At 47.7% G+C, this 26,795-nt stretch overlaps 1 protein-coding gene across 6 annotated transcripts in view; it reads left to right on the top strand.

Annotated features, from left to right (window-relative positions):
* Positions 1-26,795, top strand: part of ATXN1 (ataxin 1) — a 218,803-nt gene that overhangs the window by 185,133 nt on the left and 6,875 nt on the right. For all 6 annotated transcript variants that reach the window (XM_040586213.1, XM_040586216.1, XM_040586211.1 and 3 more), the window contains one exon: positions 23,577-25,617. In XM_040586213.1, the coding sequence (XP_040442147.1) occupies positions 23,737-25,617 (1,881 nt within the window). In that variant the 5' untranslated portion in view covers positions 23,577-23,736. The remainder of the gene's footprint in view (positions 1-23,576; positions 25,618-26,795) is intronic.

The raw sequence follows: 26,795 nt of genomic DNA, 5'->3' as shown, positions 1-26,795 counted from the left end.
GTGAGAAAATGGAGAGTTGGAAACATGAGAGTCCAGAGTTTGACCACTGAGCCATTCCTTCCAAAGAGAAAGTATTTTAAGTGCAGGGATTAAATTAAAAAAACCCTCAACATATGCATGACCAGATAAACATCTATAGCAAATACCAGCAAATAAAGCAAAAGCTGTCCTCTAGAGCTGTCAAGGTTCTGTAAACATTTTTGTTCATTTCTGCCCTTTCTCTGGAAAGCGTGGTTTTCTCTGAAAACCCAATCTGCAGTACCACATCGCATGAAGTAGTGCTGAGGAAAAGAAGTATTTGTTGCATATGTTTGTTCACTTTAAAAAAAAAAACAAAAAACAGCCGAAGCGTACTCTTCCCAGGTCAGTCACAACTTCATTTGCTTCCCAGGAAATGGGTCTGTTGCTTTGTTGAATAAATGCACAGCGCACGTAACGTGGGCTCAAGCTTGGAAGTTGCGTGGTTGCATGAAGATCAGTTACATAGTTCATTGCATTGAACCTACTCACTGTGCATAGCAGCGGATTCCCAGTCTCCCATCTGCCTAAATGGGATTTTTGCCTCCACCTTCTCTCAGATAGCCCTGCCTGGTGCAGCGGCAGTCGGGTCTGGAGGCTCAGTGGCCCAGTTCAGCAGAGAATGTAAGCCTGCCCTTCCATCTGAGTCACTATATGTTCCCTCTGATGGGACTTTAAGCAGGCTGGCTCCCCATGGTTTCATGTTAACAAGCACTCGAGCGGTTTTCTAGGTCTGGACTTGGAGAAACATCATCTTTGGTCTCTACTCAAATGAGTTGAAGTCACTTGAGCAGCTCTTTTGTGCAGGGAGATGCGCAGTGACTGGATCTGTATTAGAAACATTGTGTTTGGGCATGGACAAAGGTTTCTGCTAGGGACAAAAAGTCATTACTAGATAAGGAAAAGATCTCAAATTTAAAATTGAGAATTATTGTTTATACTTTAGGGTCTGCTATTTACTTTTATAGATTTGTTTATACAAGTTTTGAGGACGACTGCATTTTTATCATATGAATCTACTCAACTCCCAGCAAACTCCCCTAGAAAAATTCCTAGGAGTTTTCCTTAGGGCTGTTAAAAAAAGAAATAATAATAATAATATAAAAGGACGGGGTAGAGCAGTTTAAGAGGTGGTATGGCTGTGCAAAATTGTGTTTGCTTTTTCACCAAATCTCAAGTAGTTGTAAATTATGCATAAACATGGAACAACCATAACCAGTGCTAAGAAGCGGGAATATAAGCATGTTTTGAACAGTTTCAAAACTGCACAGAAATTACTGTCCCATGCCTGTGCTATTAACACCCAGACTTTCCTCCTCGTACAGTTGTTTTCCACATGGAAATCTAAGATAGTCTCTATAAGATACACTATTTCTTGCAGTCTTCTGTTGGACATGGGGTTTCCATCTGTTCCTTTATTCCTAGGACCAGCATAAATGGCATCCTGATCATAAGACACAGAGATGTAGTTCATGTGTAAAACTGGTACACTCTTCGGAGAACCGTGCTAGTGGCCCAGCAGCCAGCAGAGTCTTGATGCTGTGTGTAAAAAAGGTATTTTGGGGGGGGAAACCTCCCAGGATATCATCAGACAGCTTCCATTTGCATAGCAACATTGATAGCAGTAGGCCAGAAGGCATGTGGCAAAATCCTGAACCTGACAAATTTCACAGAGGTTTTGCCTTTCGTCCCTCTGGGGCCAGGATTTCATCCATGTTTCTAAATCCCACAAACCGGTGCAGCCCTGGGGAGGATAGGAGCTGGCTTAGAGGAGGTGATGACACCTTCTGCTCTCCCAGTCTGCTGTTGACTGCAAATGAGGATAACTGGAAAAAAAGAGTCTGAACTCAGATCTTCATCCCACTTCTCACAAGTGTTCCGCATTCAGTGGGACAAGGCAAATGATTCCCCAAAACTTACAGACTTGAAAAGTAGGTTGTAAGCAGGAATGAGTGCTCTTGCCTCAGCAAGAGCTGTATATCCATGATGCACCGCACCCCCACTGCGTTCATGCCCAGATCGTTAGCAGTGTGTGCTGGAGCAGCAGCCACTCATGTGAGCAATGCAATCCAGCAGTCAAAAGCAGAAACTGCGGAGGTCAGATGAAGTCTGTTTTTCTGTTGCTTTACGCTCTTTCTGGCTGCCTAGTTGCATTGTCAAGGCTTTCATAGTTTTGCCTTTCTGTGAGGTGCTGGGTGTTGCTCCCACCTGGGAGGCCAGATGTGCTGTCACTGGGGGAGCACTTTATGAATTGACCAAGAGCACGTTCACTTTGTTTTGCTGGAGGTGTTGCACACAATGAGTGCCGGATCAGTTCACCAAATGCTTACTAAATGCATGGAAGAAAAGGAAGCCAAAACTGATACAGCAAAAAGTTACGGGGAAAATATGCTAGGTGTGTAAACTTGTGGCCCAGTTTCTTCTTCCATCTTCAAAGCAAGCTATTTATAGGATCAGTAAAAAAGCTGTTTGTCTCAGTAGTTCTTCATTTAAAATCAGAAAATGGAAGTAGATACGTGACAGGTACTAAGGATTTCTTCTTCATTGCATTCATTCATATGCCTTCATTCATTCATTTCTTATTGCATCCTTTCGTGGTTTAAAACTTAAGAGTGCTAAGGATAGTTCATGCTACTGGCTCATGATTGCTACAAGTTTCTGGCATTGCTGAAAAACGTGAATTCATCATCTCTGCAAATTTGTTTTGGGAAAAAAAAGTGGCGGTCAACACTGTGTTGTCAAGGGCATGTTTAAGCAGTAGCCTACCATGAGATAATGATGACTTGAGAAGAAATACCCTTGGGAATCCAAATGCACTGTCTAAATAAAATGTCGGTAGAATTAGCAAGAAGAGATGGACCTCGTTTAATCCGATTGTATTGTTTCTGAGCTGATGTGCTCTTAATGCATGAGAGAGAGAGGGAAGCGTAAATGCGAGTGGATTATGCACAGCTGGCCATGGTAAGAGGACATCATTAAAGCCCGGAGGCCCAGGGCAAGGCCAGTGTGAGTTCATTTTTTCTAGACCAGACTTTGATCTTGGCTGCCCTGGAAGAAGACATGCCCCCTGGGAGAGAAGACAGTGAGACTTCTGCTGCTTCCACACAGCCAGGCCCAGCAAAGGCTTTTAACGCAACAAAATAAATGACCTTTTATCCTAAGAAGCTGTTTTGAAACAACCTTATGGTAGATATGTTCAGCCCATTAAAATGGCCAGGTGGGTGGGAGGGTGACTTCTTTTCCCACGAGTTAGATGAGGAAATTTGTGATGGGGTATGTGTAACATTTGTAGAAGGTAACTGTAATTTTTAAACGTAATGGTTTACCCTTCCAGTTTCCAGTGGCACGCGTCCAGGGTCTGATGGCTGGGAAACGCAACTGGAGTCAAGGTCTCTCCACCACGTTGGAGGGGCAGGCTGTTGGCTCCGCTCTCTGTTTCTCCAAGCTAGGTGGAGGGCTGTAGTGCTCATCTATCCCTCCAGGGAGTTATGTGAGTGGTCAGTGTGTGTAAAGCAGTGATGAAAGTAAGGAGAAGGCTTGATGAAGGTGGTGCTGGAAGGATGCTGAGTATCAGCATTGCTTGGAGATACAAGGTTGTTCCCACACAGGCGAAGGAGCTAGGTTAACATCCTCACGTTGTGTTTAGGTCGCCCAGGCTTCAGGCCCTGGGCAGGAAGGCCAACAACTCCAGCCAGAGGTCATTGTACTTGGCTGCAGTTAAACCTTTGTGATGTTAAAAGCAGTCCTGGAAAGCTTTGGGGTAACATCTGGTCAACAGGAGACAATGCAGCTTGAAAAGACTGTGGCTGGCCTGGCCTGGACCTCCTCTAGCTTCCTGATGCCGGAGCGCGGTCTGAATGTCCGTGCTGTGAGGTCCCTGCGTGCTTATCAGCATCCACCACTTGTACACAGAAGACCGAAGCGAGAAGTGATTCAGTTTGCATCCGGGCCCCGCAAGCAGTGCGTGCAACTGTGTGGTCTCTCCTCCTCCCGGCTCCTGCATCACCCCCACGCTGCCTGCCGCGGTCGTCCCCCGTGTTTTATAAGCGCTTCTGAGGAGACACCCAGTTTTCATTTTGTTCTGCAAAACGTATAGTCCAAGCTGGGAAATGGAGTGTGGTTAAGGAAAACCGAACTGCACCCCCTCCCCAGCAGTCTTTCCCTGCCTGTCTGCCAGGCGGGAGGGAGGCACTGGTGGGGTGTGGGCCGAGCCAGGAGTGCTGGCAGCTGGTGACAAAAGTGGCCCCTCCTGTGGGGGCCGGTGGGCAGCCTGGGATTCGGGGGGACACTGGGGAAGGCAGTGCTCCAGTTTCACGGCTTGTGCATGGCGGGGCTGTGAGCAAGGACCGTCAGCTCCCTCTCGCCAGCTGGCTCGCTCAGCAGTTTTCGCAGGAAGTGTGAAGAGAACACATTTTATGGGAGATATTTATCATTACCCTGTACTGCTTAAATATAGCCTGTGTAGCAGGTTAGAGCTTGTTAGGCTTTTATCTTCTCAAGTTGGAGGATGATGTATTAATCCATGAGTGTTGCAGCCTCAAGTGAAATACAGAAAGTCATCCCCAGTGAGTAAAGATAAATGACACTTGGAAATTAACCCATTACATAGTCTCTTCCAATAAAGTGCTTACTAAAATATTAAATTGTAAATGAAGATGCTTCAGGTCTCATCTGAAAGTCAGAAAGACACTTATGTGTCATTCCAGTACTGGGTGGCGGGTTGGTTTTTTTTTCTCTCAGAGATCTCATTTCTCCTGAGAGGTTTGGGACTGACAGCCCCGGAGGACGGAGTCTCTATTAATCCACTGAGCCGGCCCAGCAGCTCCAACGCGAGCTGCTCTGCCCTGCTCCAGTGCCACAGCCTTTGCTGAGAAAGGGGCAGTCCTGAGGGATGTGCTGTTAGCTTAGGCTTTGCATCGTCCAACTGAAAAAAAAAAGAAGAAAAAGAAGAGTTGTTCAGCTCCTTATCAGCCTGCACCTGCGTTAATTCAGCTGGGTTTAACTGTTCGTTTACTTGGGTTTAAGGTGACCTACTGGGCAACACAGACCCACTATAAACTTTTCTGCCATTATAGGTCTTCCGGATTCAGCCTGACCCAGGATGCACCTTGAAGCTGAGCCTTGCTCAGATATTTTAAGAATGAGAACAGTACTACTGAGATGCGCATTCAGCCATCAGTGTTACTAAAGGCTTGGCAGTCCTAGTGGTCTTTGCTGCTCCACGCCAAAGGAACTGGGTTGCACAGGGGTAAAAATGCCCCTGTTATTCCAAGGCAAGTCATTCTAGTTTAAAACCAATATAAAGCGCATGCAAGTCTCATACAGCCACCACTGGTGAGATTTACTTTGGGGTAAACACCCCTGTATAAATACCCTAATTTCAGGCTAAGATCTATTCATATGTGAACAAAAAGCTGGAGATGGAATGGTTTCAAGAATTCCCATCTATAGCACACCCCATTGCTGTGGTGATGGTTTTTATTCTCTGAACGTGGAACTGGATTGAGCCTGACAACATCAGCTCACTTCAGAGAGGCTGCCCAGCAGGAATGACTTTCACTTCCAACCTGAGCTGGCTCCTGACCAGGGACCCAGAGGGCAGAGCCTCTCCTTCCCATTATCTATCCTGTAAGGCATCAGAGCCAATTTCCCATGTTCTTTTAGCGCTAGCAGCTTGATGATAACAGAGACTTATTAAAGACATATAATATTAAGTATGATGGTAATTAGATAATCTCCTGTAGCTGCCAAACGGTGTTTTTTTTAAAGACTGTGGTTCATCACTGACTTTTTCTTTTCTGATGGTGAAAGACAGACTTTGTCTTCCCTGTTTTACAATCACTGCCACTGCATGAATATAGCCTGTGCTCATGGGAGGAATTTGTTTCTGCTCATTTAATTGCTTTCAGCCCATCCCAGTTCTGATCTTCCGTGAGGCTCTCAGTTACCCTCACTTGAAGGGTATTTAGGAGAGCATATATGGCCCGTGGAGGCTTGGTGTTGCACAGCATTTTTCTTGGGGTGGTAAGTTTGTGGGAGGAGAGAGATGGCTCCTATAGGCACAGGTTTGATTTGGAGGTTGACTCAGGTTGTCCTTTTGAATAAGCGTGGAAACAACTGATACCATAACATACCCAAATAATTTTGGACTTGACGTTCTTGGATGTTTTAGAGGTATTACGGAGGCAAAATTAGCCTGTGCTTACTGAAATCTTTGACGTACAGTTTTAAAACAGAAATCTCGAAAAGTCTGGTTCGCTCTTACAGCTGTTTTCATGTGAACATCACTTGTGTGCTATTGCTGTGATTTGGCTTATTGATAAATTCCTGGTGCAAGAAAGACCTGATCTTGTACCCATTGCAATAAACAAATCCTACAGTAAAGGAGCAAGACTTTAGGTAGTAACTCTCAAAAAGTGTTTTATAAGTTTCACTTTCTGACCGGAATCATCCCGGTTGTGTTAGCTCCTCTGCACCAAGGGTCTTCCAGGCCACATTCTGCAGGTAGCAAATGAAGAAAAAGCAGAGGTTGTCTTGCATCAACTCTTCTCTTTAAAGATGATGCTTAAATACCATGAAATCCAAAACAAATGGCAATTCACATGCATATTTAACGTTGTTTAATCCCTGTTTGAGGTGAGCAGTTTGATTTTTTTTTATGGAAATTTTGAACTCAGCTGCCTATGAAGTGTGTGGATTCTCTGCAACGAACATGAACAGAATTAACTCCCCCTCATAAGGGTACAAGAAAACCCTCGCAGGAAGGCTCCTTCACCACTGGTTTATGTGGTTAGAATGGGAGTAATGCAAAAATGATCAACCTTAAGAACATGTTGACAATATTAATTAATACCCATGAGCCTGCCAACCTTCTCAGTCTGTTTTCCATAGGCTTAAAGTTGGAGGGTGGGAACAGACAGGACAGAACAAAGCTTTTTTATAGAGTGACACAATGAATTCTCCGTAACAATCATATACATTTTTAATGAAAGACTGTGGTGGTGCAGTTGTGTTGTTCTGGGCATCAGTGAGAGGGGATGTAATCCACAGTACCTTTTTTGGCTTTTAGTAATTTTTTCCTAGAGTCAGAAATGAGTTGAGTGCGCAGTCTCAATTCTGACTCAGTCTCACGCTGTTAGTGATAGTGGCATTTTAACTGATATTGAAGCGAGGACAGAAACTAACGTTTAAGAACAAGCAAAAATGACAGAAATGCTAAGATGAGGAGAATAAAGAAGAAAAATGCTAAAACAGTAGTTCAGACCAGAACAGAGTGTGAGGGGAAATAATTTTAGACCAGAACTGTAGAAACAGTACTTGACCACAGACTGAAAATTGGGAAAGCTTCTATTTCTTGTCAGACCAGCTTGATTTTGAGTCTTAGGCTGCTGAGTGACAATTTTCCTCTAGTCTGATCCTGTGTCTTCTAATTAACCAGAGTTGTCATCCACATCTTTGAGATTTTGATGTGAGCGGGAGCTTGTCTCTGTTGATTTGCTCAACACTCTGCCTGTGAAACCAGCAGCTGCTGCTGGTGATCCCAGGGCTGATTTGCCTGCATGTTCCACTGGAAATATTTCCATAAATGAAATAAGCTGTGCGAGGAGGCACCTAGTCTAATTGGAGCGTTAGGTCTGTGCAGTAGGTGGTACGCAGGTGGTTTTTTGTTGGCTTCCTGTCAGCTAGTAGTTTATTCATGACGTTTATGGGGTTTTGATGGATGTAGGTAGTGCAACTGCATGGAAGAACCATTACGTGCTGGTGCAGCGTGGTCGTGCTGTGTTTTTGGAGTGCTTTGCTCCCCTTGGGCTCGTTACACATCGTACACATTGAGTAGCAGCTACCATGGACCTCACTGGGGGTCCTGGGCAGGATCTTGAACTAGGTGATGCAGGTGAGTCACTAGTTATGTTACCCCCACCTTTGTAGCTTCTTACTAGAGTGGTTTCAGCACAGTTGTGCTGAGTGGCATCACAAAACATAGCCATCAAAATTACCTGCTAAAATCTATGATTTTTGAGAGTCTTCCAACATTTTTGGTGGATAAGTGTAGCAAGCATATTCCCGTCCTTGCCAGCAGCCCACTAGGGAACTGCAGTTGTCCGAGGCTTTGCTGATAAAGCTGTAGCAGTGCAGCCCACGTGAGAATTGCGGTTTGGACTGCCAAAAGATCTCCTTGTAAGCCGACTTCTCCAAACGGCAAAAAGCCAAGGTAGCCTCACCCGACGGCCAAGAAGTTTTGCGGTGCCCCTTCCGTTAGCCACGCCAGCAACTTTCAGCAGCAGTTCAGGCAACATATGTCTAGGAGATGTGCCCTCTCTCTCTCCTTCCACACTGAATGGGATGGACCAGCAACTGTGGCTTCTGCTGAGGTGCTGCAGCTCCTTCAGCCCCAATTCAGCAGACAGGCCAGCAGTTCCCTTCCCCCTCTTTCTCCTTTTCCTTCTCATTAAACCAGTGGTGGTAACTATCATCTCAACCCAGCTATACATGAGAAGAGGTAAGTGTGCTGTTTTGGCAGGAATCTGGAGTCGAAAGGAAAGATTTTGCAGGCAGAATTAGACCCTTGGGGGGTGAGTTGAATGATGCCATCACAGAAGAAGAAAGACTCTTTTTTTCCAGTACAGCTCATGGTTTTTGCCAGGCAAAAGCAAAGATGTGAATTTTCATATACATGGGTAATCAACCTGGCAATGTTTCAAAATGCTTGGGTAGGTCTTGCCCCAGCTAGGAAAGATTTAAATCTAATTAGAAATCAGAGCTAGGAGGAAATTATATTTCTGCCCATGAGAATTTCCAAGATCTCAAAGAAATGTCTCATGCTGAAATGGGAGGAAAAGTTGAAAAGCTGAGATACAGTGAAGACTAGATAATAGGTTAAAATATTATACAAAACTGTAAGAAAAGCTGATATAGCTCTGCATTCTAGTTAGAAGATAGTTTCACTTCAAACCAAAATTCTCCTGCAGTTACAGCATTTTTTAATTACACCTTTGTTAACTGTTTAAAACAAACCTTAATTTTGGGCCAAACAAATGGATTATTTTTTTTTTCTAATATTACTGGGAAAATATTTACAAAGACATTCCAGCAGTTTTCCCCAACTGTAAATGTATTCAAACATTTTTGCCTCCAACAGATACAGGTTCCAAAATAAGCATTTCCTAATGTAAATTTTCGTTGAAAAATTCCTGCCACTTCTATTAGAAACCATTCATTCTTGCTTAATTTTAGCCCAAGGGCAACAGTGACTGTGTACATTATTTCAGTTTTAGTTTCACTAGCCTTATAGCAGAGTGTTGTCAAGTTTTTTGCTCCGTGGGAGTTGAGTGAGTTGTGACCAGTGATGTTGTTTTAGTCACCGTGGTTGTATGATCTTGCAGTTATTCTGTATTTTCCTATCATCTCCGTTGTACCAAAGAGACTGTTGCATCCATTGCAGTAGTTGTTTCACACTTCTAAGAAAATATAACATGCATACACAAGCAAAGGAGAACAAAAGACAGAAAAAACGCAGCATTATATTCCATATCTACCATAAGGAGTCTGTGAGTCAAAAACTACATATGAAAAAGAAACCAAACCAGATTAACAGATGTAAAGTCATTATGCATTCAGAATTAAAAATTGAAGTAGGCATAGAGAGTGGTAAACAGATCAGATGCTGGAGAATCACTCAGTCCAGGACTAAACGGGTGTAAATAAAACTGGGGGTGGGGGGGGGGTGGGGGGGGGGGTGGAAATCCCTTTTCCTTTTTGCCATAGGAATGGCGATGGTGGGTAACGCCGCCGCAGCTGTCATTTCTGAAGTTCACAAATGAGAGGCAGGGTGCCTGTGCCGGCAGACTTGCCTGACTGTTGGTGTTCCCTCTTCGTCCTGGTTGGAGCGGACGTCTTGGTGAGATGAGGCAGTTTTTGCAAGGGACTCCCCCAGGAGGTTTCTTCTCCCGGGAAAGTCTCCCTGTTGGGTTCTGCTTTGCAATGGGAGGATCTGAGCCTATTTTAACTATTTTCTTCCCTGGGAGAACATCACTTAAACACTGGTTTGAAGAGGAACGCACAAAGGTTTTGAGCGCTCAGATCCCAGGCTGAATCTTTTTCTCTTCCCCTAATGTAGTTAGAGTGCTGCTGAAAGGTTCTTCGCTGACACAGCAACTGAAATCCTGTCATTAGTGAGGTTTCGTTGGTTAGAGAACAAGCTTTCACACTAGTCCTTGCTGTACCCCCAGTCTGGAGGGAGCACTTCATAGCCCAGTAGGTAGTACCCACTGAAACACGTCGGCAAACTGCAGTCAGGCATGGCTGTCGCTACGAAAGGGCTAAATGCGGTTTTGCTGGGCGCAAAATGCTGCCCTAGCTGGTAGGAGAGCTTTGTCGGTAGAGGATGCACAGTCATGAGCTGGATTTGCTGGCGTGGGTCCAAGGAGTGCCAATAAAATCTGGAAGTGCACTGTCATCTATTTGTGTGTGAAAGGAGCTGTACAGCAAGTTGTACCTGCTGTGTATAATGTGATACCGTGAATTTAAAAGGTCGACATTGCAGTCTGCTGGTGTTAAAAATAAACCTCTGGGAAGGTGGATTTCTGTGCTTAGAAAGTTGTGAAGTCCCCTGTTGTAGCTGAATCATGAGATAATAGATTTTAAATGAACCGCTAGGTTTTGATTGCCTCTGCCCCACTTTCTAGTTCAGGACAGTGGATACAGCTAAAGCCACCAGCTTTGATGAATAAGGGAATCAACATTTCTCTTTCAGGCTGTGTTTATATAAACAGGCAGCTGCTTGAATATGCTGAAGTGTGAGGAATGTGAGCAGAGAAACAGCAAAAGAGAGTGGAAATCTCTAAGAAATACCACTAATACATTGGACTGCAGTTCAGCATTTTGCTATGGGCATCATTTGGATTTATACTGTCAACACCGGGGGGATGAATGGAGCTACAATAAATGATATGTACAATTTGAATTTTTCAGTGTGTGCTCGAGATGCAATTCTGTTTCTCCAGCAAAAAAAGATGATTTTTTTCCTGCCGTTTCAGGGATTAGGTAAATCCCATGAGTGATGACAACAGACAGAACTGGGGCTTGCAGAGATACAGAAGGGAAAATATACTTGACACTTGTGAGAAGTGAACTCTGAGCTGGTGGTATGATTAGACACGCAAACCTCGTTTCACAGTGCTGAAATATTGCCTTCTCATTCTCCTACCTTGAATCATGAAACCCCACATTCTTCTAATGATTCTTTCAGAGGGAGGAGTGAAATGATTCATATAAAGAACCAGAATTGCTCTAACCATATCCCTTGTATTTATCTAGACCAAACTAGAACCTTTGCCCAAGTTCAGATTGTTTGGGATGAAATACAGTGTTTCTGGGCTGGTTTCCCTTATGTTCCTGTCCTTCTTCTGATAGCCTGCGTTAAAACTCGTGTAGCTACTTACGGTGTCAGAAATCACACCCTGCTGGATGCTCCCATGTATGGAGGAGAAGCTCAGAAGGTGGAATCTCATGGTGTTTTGTTGCCCTGATGCCAGGAAAGGAGGCAGCTGCTGGAAAGAAGGCTTGAGCAGCTGTTCAGGCAGGAGAGGGGAAGATGGGCATGGGCAGAGGAGGAGGAGGGATTCGCATTGTGTCTTGAATGAAGTAGTTGTGTCAGGGATGCAAGAGAAGGGAGGTGAAGCGAAAAGGAGGAGCCACCAACCTTTGGACCCCATATAGAGAAGGGTTGGAGATGGGGACAAAAGTAATGAAAGAGACACGGTGCTTAAGTGCTTGGATGGTTTAAAGGCCCTTAGCTTGAGATTGAACTTCTGGTGAAGGAGGCGGACTTGAGCGTGGAGTACGATGAGTCATGCCCTACACACTCTGGAGTGCAAGAAGGCCAAGGGCTAAGAAATGTGTCACCTTCAGACCCCTTTTAATCTCTTCCTCTTTTTTAATTCTATTAATGCGGTAAAAGCATCTTGAGTCGTTTTTGTTTTCTAGTCAGCAAATCCAACTTGCTGTCATGTAGCCGTGGAAGAAGCAGTGTTTAGCCACACGTCGCTGTTCACTCACTGATGAGCTGCAATGTGTAACGTTCACTTGTAGCCCTTACATATATCCACAGCTGGTTCCCCTGAAGCTGTGTGTTTGTCTGCTGGGTACTTAGGTGCTCCTCGGTACGTCTGCCTACAGAGAAATTCAAGGGGTGCACGGCCTTCTGCAGTATGGTTGGAGGAAGGCTCAGGGTCAGAGTAATGGGTGGGGGTTTTGGTGTCTTTCACATTATGCTTTTCCTAAGTGCATCTGAACTGCAGACCTTCAGCTACATGTTGGCCTTACGTTAGTACCCCTTTTTGAAAGTTTTTGATTTGCTCTTGTCGTGGTTTAACCCCAGCCAGCAACCAAGCCCTACGCAGCCGCTTGCTCACTGCCCCCCACCCCGAGGGATGGGAAGGAGGATCGGAAAGGAATTGTTGCTTGGGGACTGGCTGGGCATCGGTCAGCGGGTGGTGAGCAGTTGTACGGTGCATCACTGGTTTTTTCTTTTTCCCATCCTTTGGATTTTACCCTTTTTTCCCCAACTTTCCATTTTGTTATTTTTATTATTGTTGTTGTTGTTATTATTGTTCTTACCTCTTTATTCTGTTCAAATTATCAAATTGTTCTTATCTCAATCCTTGAGTTTTACATCCCTTTCTGATTCTCCTCCGCATCCCTCTGAGCGAGGGGCAGTGAGCAAGCGGCTGCGTGGTGCTTGGCTGCCGGCCGGGGTTAAACCACGACAGCTCCTTGTATCGTGGTTTGTGGCAGTGGCCATGGAAGTTCTGGGTGTTGGGTTTTTTGTCGGCAGAGAAATCACGACGTGGAGGCTAACAAGAGAGGAGGCAGTTGAAGCTCCTAGAGGGAAGAGTTGTGCTCTCCATGATAACAGAAAGTGGAGGGCTGTGAGGGCCAATTTGTATCGCTAGAGGAAGGTGGGGAGTGTGGAATTGTGGGGGATTTGCCCTGGGGTGTATTGTTTTCATTATATAACATAAACACTATTTTGACGTAGTCTCGGTGCTTTGTATTTCCATGTTACTTTTACGGACTTGCTCAGAGTAACCTGCCATCTGGTATTTTTTCGCACAGGGCAGAATGAGGTAAGGGGGAGAGATGCTGAGTGCTTTCACGTTGTTGCTCAGCTTCCGCTGTGGGAAATGTAACACCTCTCCCCTTGCTTAATGCCCAGCCTCGCTCGCTGCATGAAATTCTTCACAGTAAAGTCAGAGCTGACTCTCAAGGCCTGCTTTTTGGAATAGTCTTAAAGCAGCTTTCTTGTAGCTTGCTGGGGGGGGGGGGGGGGGGGGGGCGGGGCAGGGAAGGAAAAGAAAAAGCAAAAAAAAAGCAGTGAAAGTCATTCTGATGATAGCTAGAGGGAAGAAATAACATTCTTTGCAAACTTACATGCAAAGCCTAAGAAAAACAAGTGCAAGAGCTGTGCAAAGGGAGGGGACTCTTTATTTGATGTTCCAGTGCTACACGCCTGTAGGAAGTTTTATGTTTACAGATCTGGGGGTCAAGCAGAGATTTCCATTACCAATTGCTCTTAACCTTGGTTGTGTGATGCTTCCCTTCGTTGTTTTTTTTTTTTTCTTTTCTTTCTGTTCTGCTGCGTTCCGTTCTGTCTGGATTAAACTGTGCAACGTATGTGGTATGTGCAAAAGAAACCTTGCAGCAAAGTGAGTTGAGTTGATCCTGCCAGAATTCTTCCCCCACGCCCACCCCCTAAATAATCAAATTAATTAATTAATTAGTCTGTTGCTTTGAGGGAGTACTTTGCTGCCTGCTGTCTGTGCTGACTTACAGGGCTGCTCTCGATTCCATGGTTTCCAGTGCCGGCACCTGCCCCCTCCCCCGATGACTCCCGAGCCCTCCGTGCCTTTGGGGGAGGCTCTGGCGAAGGTGCGTGTGTGCCCAGGCTGCCTGCGAAACTAATACCCCTCTGAAAGCTCGAGCAGTGCTAGGTTGCCCTTCTTCCAGCCCCAGTGGCTGATCTGAGCATGCTCCTTGCATGCATGGCACTGGCTATTTGCCAGGTTTAGTGTAATTTTTTTTTTTTTTTTTTGAATGAGTGAGTGAATGAATGAATGAATACCTGATTAAGTTAATGAAGCCGAGCCAATGGTGGGAGGGAGCGACTTGGCTGCTGCCTGCTCTAAGAGATCTGCCAGCACATTAGACTTGCATAACGCTTTACAGCTCCATGCTGCGCTCCATATGAGCCACAGGAGAGGGCTGCAATAATTACTCGGCTTTTCGATTGAAAGCAGCTGCAGGTAGCTAGTCATCCTTTTGTCCATTTCACTGGTGTTGGGGAGTCACTTGTCTCTGTGCTGCGGATTTTCAGTGGCAGATGGGTAAGATGCTTTCACAGAAGTGATCACAGCGGTGAGAAAGCATGTTCGTGGCTCAGTGGCTTTTACAAAAGGTCCATTTGGATTTCCAGTCTGTGATTCATTGGACCCACATGTCCAATGGAGGAATGTTTTCAGTTCCGGAGTTCAAAACTCCTATGTAAATAATGTTTATGGAAGCTGTGTGATTTTTAGTTTCTCGTTCCTTCTTCAGTTGGCTGGGAGAAGGGGAGCCAAAGGTTATCTTGTATGTGTTTTTTTGTAAGAAAAGTAATTTTTAAATCCTTCCAGTTCTTTTTGATTGCTGTTTAAAGTGAGTTCTTCCTGGCAGTCCTGGATGGTACATACCTTTGTTTCTCACATACTTAAATTAAGAGTACTGGCACTGCCTGTTAGCACCCCGCCTTCATTTGTCAACGTTCCCTGTTGAGAGCAGCGCTGATGATTTGCATTCTTAGTTGGAACGGGTGGGTTTTTAATTGCAACTGGAGCCTGTAACTGTGGAGCCTGCTATGTAGTTATAAACCTGCATTGTTTCATTTTCTTTTAATTGTTTTCTGTGTTGCCTTGTCAGATAGAACAGTCAGGGCAATCTCGCCCTGGCCATCTTGGCCTCAGTCAAGTGGCGCTGATGATGGAGTTGGCCTCTGTGCCCATTGTATCTGCCAGCTGCGCTCCCCGTGAAGCAGGAGGGAGGCTCCCTACAACACTAGGTTGGGAAGAGTAACTGGTCACTTGGTTTTGTGGGCTTCAGGGCCAGAGCAGGCGTTTTACGGCGAGAGAGGGTGCAGAGGAGTTGGTCTGGCATTTTTTTGCCCACGTGCATTCGTACATGCAGTGGCCCCTACGGCGCTGCCTGTGTTGAGATTGCCAGTTAGAGGGTCTGTGCAGGACGAGTGAGCAGTGCTGCAGGGCACACCTGCATAGCTGACCCTGAATGAAGAAGAAATGAATGAATGAATCGGAGAAAGAAGGAACAAAGAGGTGGCTGGGGAGGGATGCTGAGCTCGCTCTCCGCTTTCTGCAGTGGTGGGGGAACACGCTGTGTGCCTCGAGGCTGCGGTGAGTTGCTGGTGTTTTGGTTTTGTCAGTGGTGACGGTTGGTGATCCTGATTCAGGAGGGCACCGAGTGTGCGCTGGGGCTGTGAGCATGGGCTCTGGCAAAATTGCTTCAAGTTAAAGCTTTGCTGAATGAAGCCCGAGAGAGGCAAGGTGTCAGAATCCATTTTAAGGGGAATTTAAAGTCAATTCACGTTTTGTACTTTAGAGATGAACTAATTATAGTCTAATTTGCTAGCACGTGGAATCTACCAGAGGAGCAGTCTGCAGGGAGGACTTCCAAGGAAAGGCATTGAGCATGTGGCTGACCTTTCCAAATCTGCCCCTAAAGCTGGGCTCTCACACCGTCCCCTTATCAACCAGGCTTGAAGGTGCATTCCTCCCCATGAGCGCCCGTGCTTATCTGTGAAATGGCTGCTCCGAGTTGGCCGCAGCTTGCTGGTGTTACTGGCTGGATCTTTAAAGGGGTGAAACGCCCCTGCTTTCTGTAATTTTTCATGGGGGTCTTATTCATGTCTTCTGGCAGTGAAGCCAGGCATCTCTCTTAATTTTTTTTTTCTGAAGAAGGAGAGAACATTAGCGAGCATTTTCAGACACATGGAAGGAGACCTGTGTGACTTATCTGTGGTGCAAATGTGTTCATACAGGCATGACAGTTTCTGTCACAAGTTAAAACGAGAGGCGAGTGGGTGTCGCTACGTTTGTAGTCACTCGTGAAATTTTCAATGGAAAATTGTGTAGGCAGCTCCCATTGTAGCTGGGCACATTTTAGATAAATGAAAAAAACATCAACAAAGTAATTTCAGTATTATACTTGTTTATAAATGAACTCTATTCACTCATTTAAGCTGCAGAAGCGCCTCTAGGGGATGGGTATAAGAGTGAAGGATGTCACCGTGCGCTACCAGACGGGCTCTGTAAAGCTGCACTGGCTGCTGTCGGTGCGGTGCAGATGAAAGGACAGATGCTGCATCTGGCCGCTTGCAGAGAAGCATCGGTGGGATCCACCTTCCCACCCTGGTGTCTGTGGGGCTGAAGGAGCTTTTTAAAACTCGTGTGTTGCTCCACTTCTATGCTGCCACCGAAGGCTCTGGGTGTGTGTGAAGGGGAGCGCTGCCTTCCCGAGCAGCTTGGGTTGGTGGTCCTCGTGCTCCTGGCACAGCCACCTCCGTGGCTTCGGGAGCAGGGCTTTGCAGGAGTTCGGCAGACCTCTGTCAGGTTGTAAATGCTTTGGCGTGGCATGGTGGTAAAACGTGCTGCTGGAACATGCTCCAGCATCACACCTGGCTCAGCTCTGCCCACGGGACCGTGCAGTCAGCCCGAGCTGGAACCCCAGGCCTACGCAGCCCTATTCTTTCCTTCGTGGCTGCAGATAAAGGTGCTTCTTGTAGGGTCAGCTGGGGTACCCTTTCTGCTGTGCAGTTGAGAGAGAGCTGTGCATCAAGTTGTGCACACTCAGGTGGCTTTGCCCCAGGGCTCAGGCCCTTGCCTGGCAGTTAAATCCTTCTCCCGCTTCCTCCGTAGGGGCAGAGGGCTCGGAGTCCAGCGCTTCACCCTCAAAGGAATGTCAGCTATTGCGTTTTGATCACTAGTCTCTAGATATCTCATGCTGTTTCACAAAACCCCAGCTCTTGGTGTCAAATGATGAGATGGGAAATTCCACTTCTAGCTAAAATAGTAAGTTTCTGGTATTGTGGGTTGCAGGGAAGAGCTGGAGACCTCGAGCCTGAAAGGCCTTACACAGCAGAAGGGCAAGTCAAAAGGAAAAATAATAAAAAAGCAAATAACCTCTGCCGTTATCATTTTAAGAAATCTTCTATTTGTAAACCGGTATCATGTGTTTCAGGGGCAAGAAGCAGGACCTGACTCATGACACTTGAGGTTTGGCACTGTGAGGCAGGGGATTTCTGTGCTGGGAGTGGGGGTGCTGCCCACGGGGGGGGCTGGGGGGTGGCAGGACAGCCAGCACACCCAGCCCTCTGATGGCAGCCCGGCCGTGGGGGCAGCTTGCGGCTCTTGGAGCAAATGCTTCCTTGCTTCCAGCCTGCCTGCCTGCCTGGCATCTTGTGCTGCACTCTGTGGTACCACCTCTCTGCAAAGCACGCTGGAAGAGGAGGGATCACCTTTGCTAATGACTTTGAAAAACTGTGGACTAAATGAGTAGGCAGCTGTGAATCTACTCAGATCACCCATGATACTCACAGTCCTACAAGGCTTATGTGTAGCTGCATCGCTACACTTGTGCACAGAAAGGTGTGCTGCACATCCAGAGCATGGCATGACTTACAGATGCTGAAAATATGGGCATCTTTCCTGTTGCAGAACCCTGGGTAATAGCACCCAAACGAACTGATGGCATTAACTTGCAAACTTTTGAAAGTTAATTCCAACTCTTAATTCAGCAGTTAGCTTAACTAAACTTGAAGCTAATACTAGCACCATAGTCTTGTGCAGCTCATCAGCACCTATCACACAAAACAACTATGTGTGCCTAACGATAGGTCTGACAGTAGTAAAACAGGACTACAGGAGGCACATGCCCTCCCGAGAACATGCAGGTCTCCCCTTGTCCTCAAAATTCAGGAGCTAAGTAGCAGAAGTGGATAGTTTACCACTGGAGTAGCTTTCTAATAATTTGTATCACCTGCATTCAGTGCCATTGGGTGAATGGGTGTCCTGGAACTCCATCTTCTGTCCGTCCTTTTGGGTCTATATCTTACACTGTTTTTTCCTCCTAAATCTGCTTCTCCCAACTCTGGTGCCTACATAGTCGCATCATAAAATTTCATGGGAATGCCAAACCATTGGGCATCTCACATCCAGTGATGTGCTTGCAGAGGTTTGCTCATATCGCTTGCTTTTTATGTTGCGTGGAGGCTGTCTGATCTGACCAGGGAGAGGAGGGACATGCAGAATGGCTGTTCACTCTGCAAAAACCTGTAGCAATTTGCTATGGCAGATTCCCAGAAGTATAATAAGAGCTAACACTGCAGTGGGCAATCTGTCTGGCAGATGCGGTGTTGACCAGGAATCCTTTCGTATCGGGAGGAGAATTTCAAGGTTTATTACAGGTTTTCACGTTTCTTATTAATGGATCTCTGCAGTTGGTCCTCCTGGGAAATCTGCCAGAGCGCTGTGAAATTGGTGGGATTGGACAATAAACTCCTATAGCTGTTGTTGGCATGCGCTGAGCTGCACATGGCAAGGCTAATGAAATCTGTAGCAGTTACAACTATGAATATGTAGCTGGCAGCGGGCAGGGTGTAGAGCGGGGAGAAAGTTGGCATATAGATCTGAGAGCCAGAATGCAGCTGCCCTCTGCAATGTGTCTGTCTTTTAATCTCTCTGAATCTGATCCGGCAAGATGCCACCCTCCTTGGAGAAGTGGGAGAGGTGGGACAAAGTGCTGTCCCTTCCCACTGATGTCCTGGGCTACTGAAATTATCCACTCATCCTACAGTGATGGGGTGGGAGGGTGATTTGAGGCGGGAGCGTCAGACTGCTGCTGCTTCTGCCCAGTAACAGCCCAGACATAAGAGCCGTGTGTCAAACTCGATTCAAAGAATTATTTTTTTGGTGTGCTCTTTGAATGAATATTGCATTGATGTCCACTTGCCAGGCGGAGCAACAGTGTCTGACAGAGGGGAGGTGGTCGGATAAATCTGAAATTTCACTGGTCATACCTGGAAGGTGAAAGTTGAAAAGTTGTAATAATCTCTTACTAGGATTTGGGGTCAAAGGAGCCTTTTGACAATAAGCAACTGGTTTGAATTAAACAACCCTGAGGCTGGAGGCTGATGGCTGCCCCCCTTGAGTGACTGCTCCACACAATAAAGCAAACGAGCAGGTGGTCCTGTCCCTGGCTCCTGGTGGGACACATCTCTTTGAGCTTGTTCGCAACTGCAGAAGGGTCAGGGACCTGAGGGGATGAGGGACTGGATTTTTTAAGGTTTTAGAGACCTAAAAAAAACGTTAGCTACATCATGGGACAGCAAAAAGTGCCTGATGTCTGAAGGCAGTGAAGGTCCCACAGGTTGGTGCTGTGGTCTGTGAGTCTGGCCCTAAGTTCTCTGCACCCCAGGACTCAGTCCTGGGCGGTGGGATGCAGCGTGGGATCTCAGTGTTGCTGGTTTTACCTTTGCTGCAGATAGATAACTGAACTCCAGATAAATAAAGGAGGTCAGCCCCTCAAGCTACAACCCAGTATCCTCTCACCAGTTTTCAATTTATTAGATTAGATAAATAGAAAAATACTGTTTGGGGAGGCATAGCGAGGTTTAAAGTGCCTTGCAGAGAGACACTGGAGTTCTGCATGAAAAATGCACATCCTGAGCTCCAGTGAGCAATCCCTTTGGGACCAGAGCAAGCCCAGATGGTGACTCCTCCAAGTGATTATTTTTCTGCCTTAAGCCTTTCCAGGAATTTGAGTGTGGGCAGGCTGCCAGCGGACACTGGCTGTCCAGACACTTTAGCAATGTTCCATGTGTACTCACTGCCAGAGATACCAAAGTCCAGCAGCTGTCCCTGATCTCTTTGTCCCCTTTACCTTCCCAGACATAATTACACACGCATGCATGCACGCACGCACGTGTGTGACACACACACACACACAGCAGGAGTAAAAAATCACCTGATCTTTTCTGCTTGTTTGCGTATCTTGCAAATTGTGATCGACAGCTCTGAAGTTAAGGGGAAAGGAAATCTTGAGAGTCAGAAAAATAACTTGGATACAAAAAAAAAAAAAGGCATACGAATAAGAAACCCTGCGGCACACCGCAGAAGGCAGGCTGTTCATCTTTCTAGGACAGGCAGCAAAGAACAATTTAACCAGGTCTTGTACCTCTTGCCTTTGAGACACTCTGTGTTGTCTCCCTTTTGTTGCTTCCCAAGCAAAATCACTCCTGTATTATCTTTACTGTTGCTGGAGCTTAAATTATGCTGAAAACTTACCGTTTTGCTTTTAAGTCTTGAAGTAGACGTATAACCTGTTTTATGCTGCATATTTGTGTTTTTGCAAATCCAGTCCTGTGTCTGTTAGAGTTCAAAGTCTCACTGTGAAGTACTTGGTCTTGGAAAAGTGGGGCAGTCTTCACCGTGCTGCAGCTGTCTCATCCCATGTGTCTGTTAAGTTTGTTCATTCCTCCTGTGCTCTCCAGGAGATTTTGGGCAGTCCTTTTGCTACCAGTGATAAAGAAGTCAGCCATGTGAAAGATTTACACTAGAAAAAACAAAAAAAACAAAACCAAGAAACAACCCCAAGCCCCAAAAGATTTATTATTTGGTATTTTTGAAGGATGTTAGCTTTGATGTTGGAGGCTACCCAAAACTCAGTGGTTCAGTGCTATTTAGCAGAACAAAACCTTGGCTTCAAGCTCCTGCAGAGTAAAACTTCACCAGGTTTCATACAGCTTCGTAGTAGTACTCTTGACACGGAAAAGCTGAACCCAGACGCCTTAGGCTTTTAGAACGACTAAAACTAAAGACAGAGCTGGGGAGCCTGCTCTGTCCATCACAGCCGAAGAGACTGGCCCTGTTCAGTCCCCTGTACAAGCTCCCTGCTCTGTTGCAGGCAGAGGGGCCAGACCTCTGCTCCTAGCTTTTCCCCATGGGAGTGTATTTAAATTCTGGGTTTGCAGCTCATGTCCATCTCCACAAGAGATCGAAGGACGGTGTAACCCCACATGAGCTCCCCATGGCAAGGGCAGCGGGACAAGTGCCCTGGGTCAAGGGCATCCACCCCGGTGTCCCCAGGCAGCCGCCTCGGCCGGGAGCTGCTGCCGTACCTGCCCGAGCCGCCCGCCGGGGCAGGGGCTGCAGGGAGCTAAAGTTAACCAAGGATGACTGCGCAAATGTGAGCTCGGCGATTTTATTTTTAGTCAAACTTAAAAATAAAAATCTGTAAGTCATGTGTAATATAATAATTTTAGCTGTTGCCAAGACACGCTGAGCAACTGTTAGGAGGAGGGGGAAGACCCGTGCTGATAGTAGTGGGGGACCCTGTCGCCTGGCTGCCCTCGTCCGGCCGCGGTTGCGGCACCGAGGCGGTGGTGCTGGTGGGTCGGGGCAGGTCAGGATAGTGGTGCTGAGCCACCGTTCAGCAGGTGCCGCTGCCTCTGAGCCACCACGCTCAAGGCATTGCTGGCCCTTACTCTTTTGAGGCTGCACCGAGTCCTTTCATCCTCCCTCCTTTAGCGCCCCCCCCCCCCCCCCCCCCCCCCCCCCCCCCCCCGCCTCTGGGGCTGGTGGTGTTTCATTACTGTTTATCAATATTTAAATAACAGAATAATTAAGACTGATTATATCAAACCATTAGAAAGTTTGGACTTTTCAGGCAGGCTTACAGCAGCTTGGAGGACCATAAAACGTAAAGAGTGCTCTTAACGATAGGTTTAATCTTAGTCTAGTATGTCTTCGAAGTACTGCATGCGCATACAAACATCAGGCTTATTGTTCATTAGAAGTGAGGCAGCAGGGAAAGAAAACTCTCAAAGGAATATTACTTGCCGTAAGATAAGTGTCATTACTGCTGCTCAGCATTCACTTTAAAGTGAGCTGTATCCTGTTTCCATCTTCTTTCACATCCCCTCCTAATTCTTCCTCTGTCCATTTTTTTTCCATATAATGCATGTTTTGCTTGTTACAATGCCAGTCATGCGAGGTGCGTGGTTTCTCAGCACCCGTTCTTGCATATGTACATCAAAATAGCCAGAAATGCATATCACAAGCGGTGGCTGGGCAGGAGCTGGGGAATAGTTTCACTCTCCGTAAATTTTGTTATGGGACAAGGCAAGATAGGTTTCAGGATAGTGGGGGGAGACTGTCAGATCATTTTTTTTTTTTTTCAAAGCATGATGCGTTTTAGTTACGGTAGTTTCCTTAGCAGATAATGAAAGAGTTAGGAAGACTTCGTTGACTTTGTGTTGCCTTTGGGTGGCTGAAGTCACCAGATTAAGTGGTGCAGAGCAGAGAATGCAGCTGTTTTGCTCCAGTAGCAAAATTAGCCCAGTATGAAATTGTGAGCTTTTACAGTGGTGGGGACTCCTTGTTTGGATCGGGAAACCCAAATGTGGTTTCCCAAGCGTCCTGGCAAGGGATCCCCAGGGCTGAGTTTGCTCAGTGTTTGGATGCGTGACCATGAGTGTGGTACCCACAGCCTCCCTGAACCGGCAGTCACTAAGAAACAGGGAGATCGGATCCCATCAGAGATGGAAACGGTGCTGGAGCCTGGCTCCAGCCAGCCTGCACGTGGCGGGGAGCATCTCCAAGCCCAGAGCCCTGCTTAGACACCTGTGCATGAGGTGTCAGTAGCAGAGGGAGTTCAAAGTACTGGGGGGAAAAAAACCCCTCACACGTGGAAAAACCTGGCTGAGAGCCATCTCTGGCTCTGGGCTGCTGCTGTAAATAGATTGCATGGCCGAGGTTTGTTGCCAGAGTGGTAGACGAAGGGCACGTGTGCCTGTAATGAGCCATGGCATGGAGGGGGGACAGGGGGCAGCTCCTGCCTCCGCAGCCCTGCCCAGTGTGACATGAACTCGCCCTGCAGGTGGGTGACTCGGGGGTTCAAGGGTTCTGGAGTGACCCAACACCTTCCCTCCGCACCGCTAACAGCTCCTTGTTGCTAACGTAAATATTTCCTCCATGCGTGTTCCTCGGGGCTCCCCGCTGCGTGCCTGTGCTTCTTAGGACGCAGCAGGGCGAAGGCAACATTGTCTTTGCAGTGGAAGGGGAGGCTGGAAGAGCAAACCAGGCACCTTAGGGACACAGAAGGTTTTCCCAGAGGAAGGAGAAAGCAACACTTGGGAAATAAGTAACCACTGCTACACGTGACAAGTGATGGCCAGAGAGTTTCTGATGTGCCCGAAGTTTTAATTGTTTTCCTCCTGCATTAGCAGACATGCCCAGGATTTTCCCTGCTGTTCACAGCGCAGCTGTCAATTACTCCTTGACACAAGAGTGGCAATGCCTGACTCTTGTTTTCTTTTTTTTCTTTTGGTTTTTTTTTTTTCCTAGAGGTTTTCCTTTTACTTGCTTGCTGTTTTGGGGTGTCTGCTCATTTGTTCTCATTTCTCAGTGCTGATGATGTGACTCCCCCCTCCCTTGCCCACCCTCTCGTTGCAGAATCCAGAGGAACTGTCGGAGGATCGTGCTCACAGGGAGATGATTCCTCATGAAGTCACTGGATCCCTTGCAGAAATCAAATGTGACTTTCCGTTTATCAGACTGAAATCAGAGCCAGCCAGACAGTGAAGCAAGCACAGTGGAGGGGGGACGGCGAAAGATGAAATCCAACCAAGAGCGGAGCAATGAATGCCTGCCACCTAAGAAGCGAGAAATCCCTGCCACCAGCCTGCCTTCAGAGGTGAAGCCGGTCCTGCCAAACGAAAACCACCGTGCAGATAACCTAGCATGGCTCCCCAGCACACCCAGCAGCCAGGGGGGCCTGGGGGGCCGGCACCGGCCCGGGGGGACGTCATCGGTGGAGACAGGCTTGCAGCAGGGTTTGCACAAGTCGCTGTCTGCAGGGCTGGACTATTCCCCGCCGAGCGCGCCCAGGTCTGTTCCAGCCTCCACCACTCTTCCCACGGTGTACTCGCCCGCCCTCTCCCAGTCAGGGACCCCTGTTTCCCCCGTGCAGTACACACACCTGCAACACACCTTCCAGTTCGTTGGGCCCCAGTACAGTGGATCGTACACCGGATTCATCCCCTCGCAGCTGATTTCCCCGACAGCCAATTCTGCGACTGGTGCCGTGGCGGCGGCCACAGCCGTTGCGACCACTCCATCCCAGCGCTCCCAGCTGGAGGCTTATTCCACTTTGCTGGCCAGCATGAGCGGCTTAAGCCAGCAGGGACACAAAGTTGAGCCGCACCTGGTCAGGACACCTGGACTGATCGCCGCTGGGTCTCCTCCACCCACCCAGCAGAACCAGTACGTCCACATTTCCAGCTCTTCCCAGAGCACTGTCAGAAATGTCTCTCCTCCAACCATCCCAGTCCCCCTGCACCCCCATCAGACAGTGATCCCGCACACCCTCACCCTCGGCCCTTCCTCCCAGGTGGTGGTGCAGTACACCGACTCGGGGGGCCACTTTGTCACCAGGGATCCCCCCAAGAAGCCTGAGAGCAGCCGGCTGCAGGCGATGCAGGCCAAGGAGGTACTGAATGGTGAGATAGAGAAGAGCCGGAGGTACGGCATTTCACCCTCTGCTGACATGGGTCTAGTCAAAGCAGGCAATAAACCAGCTCCCCATCATTACGAGACCAGGCACGTGGTGGTCCACTCGAGCCCCGCCGAGTACGGCGCACGGGATTCCTCAGGTGTCCGAGCCTCCGTCATGGTGGTCCCCAACAGCAGCACACCCACGGCAGACATGGAGGTGCAGCAGGCCACCAACCGTGAGACCTCTCCCGCAGCCCTCAACGACAAGGGAAGCTTGCACTTAGGAAAGCCAGCCCACCGCTCCTACGCCTTGTCTCCGCAGCAGGCTCTGGGCCACGAGGGGGTGAAGGCAGTGGCCACGCTGTCCCCTCACACCGTCATTCAGACCACCCACAGCGCCTCCGAGCAACTCCCCGTCGGGCTGCCGGCGACAGCCTTCTACGCCGGGACCCAGCCGCCGGTGATCGGCTACCTGAGTGGTCAGCAGCAAGCCATCGGGTACCCCGGCAGCCTGCCGCAGCACCTGGTGATCCCTGGCACCCAGTCCCTGCTGATACCCGTCGGCAGCGCGGACGTCGAGCCATCAGGAGTCACGCCTGCCATCGTCACGTCGTCTCCTCAGTTTGCAGCAGTGCCTCACACGTTCGTCACCACCGCCGTCCCTAAGAGCGAGAACTTCAGCGCGGAGCCCCTCACCACCCAGCCCGCCTACCAGGCCACCATGGTGCAGGCGCAGATCCACCTGCCTGTGGTGCAGTCCATTGCCTCCCCCGCCGCCGCCCCTCCCACGCTGCCCCCCTACTTCATGAAGGGGTCGATCATTCAGCTGGCCAACGGGGAGCTGAAGAAAGTAGAGGACTTGAAAACAGAAGACTTCATCCAGAGTGCAGAAATTAGCAACGACCTGAAAATAGACTCCAGCACTGTGGAGAGGATTGAAGACAGCCATAGCCCAGGCATTGCTGTGATACAGTTTGCGGTTGGGGAGCATCGAGCGCAGGTAATGGCAATGCATGGTGGGGAGGTCGGATTGGGGTGCACGCTGTGTTCCCTGGGTGCAGCTTTCCTCAGCTTTGGAACCACGCGGGGCTGGTTCTTCATCGTTCACATCCATCTGTGAGGCAAACTCTGGTCTAGAAATCATCCCCCTCTTCATAAATGCAGTCTCTTGGATATAAAACGGGTCTTTCTTAGAGCTGGAGAGCATGCAGGAAGAATTAGATGATCTTCACGGGTTTGGATTAAAATATCAAATGGTGTAAGCAGTATGAGAGCATGTATTTTGGATTTTGATAGGCGGGTTTTTTTGAGTCAGCTCAAATCCTACCCTTGAGAGCGAGTTAGGGCACAAGGCAGTGAATTTCTGTGGCTTGAAAACTTGGAGGAGCCTGGGAATAGCTCCGTCACACATGTAAGTTGCTGAAACACACCATAGAGTTTTACTGAGGCTTCAGTCGCGCGTGGTTTAAACGCTGCACGGCTCACATAAACTGTGTCTTCGAGGGAAATTTGGAAAGAAAAATGCCTAGGTGGCTGGGCACGCTGTGCTTCTGGTCTTTGTTTCTCACTGGTTTGCAGTGTAGGAAGAAAACCTGTAACTTCCCTCAGGTATTTTTAGATTGAGCATGAGTGCATATTGGTCATAAAGTGTTACCCTGGCGCTGTCCGTCTGCTGAGTGATTTAGATTCTGCATTGAGGCCGGAGCAGTTCAGGTATACAGGATAGCATTTTGCTTCCTGGGGGTGCTCAGTTTAAATAATCTTGTTTCAGATCTTTTTGGTTTGCTTTGAGTGAACCGCAGCATCTGCAACCTTGGTGCTGCACCCTCAGTGCTGGAGAACCAGAATGAGAGAGGGAGAGAGTAGCTGGACGTGGACACGTGTTAAAGCACCTCAGGCTGGCAGTTTGGAGAACAGAAACAAACAGTGGTGGTACCAAAGAGCAGATTACACAAAAAACGTCTCGCAGTCGCAGCAGTCTGTGGCCTGGCCTTCCCTGGTTGGGCATACATGGTAAATTGCTACTTATGACACATCCCCTTTCTCATGTCAGGTGTGCACATACCCAGTGTGGGTTTGTTATGTATCGTGCATCTGCACAGCTGATAGAAGTCGGACCTCTGGAGTTTCTACTGTAAAGATGTGACTGTTTCCCCACCACTGACCTGTATTTTGGAG

This window comes from Falco naumanni, chromosome 3, assembly GCF_017639655.2.
Source record: "Falco naumanni isolate bFalNau1 chromosome 3, bFalNau1.pat, whole genome shotgun sequence".
Classification (NCBI taxonomy): domain Eukaryota; kingdom Metazoa; phylum Chordata; class Aves; order Falconiformes; family Falconidae; genus Falco; species Falco naumanni.
This window is presented reverse-complemented; position numbering and strand designations above follow the sequence as displayed.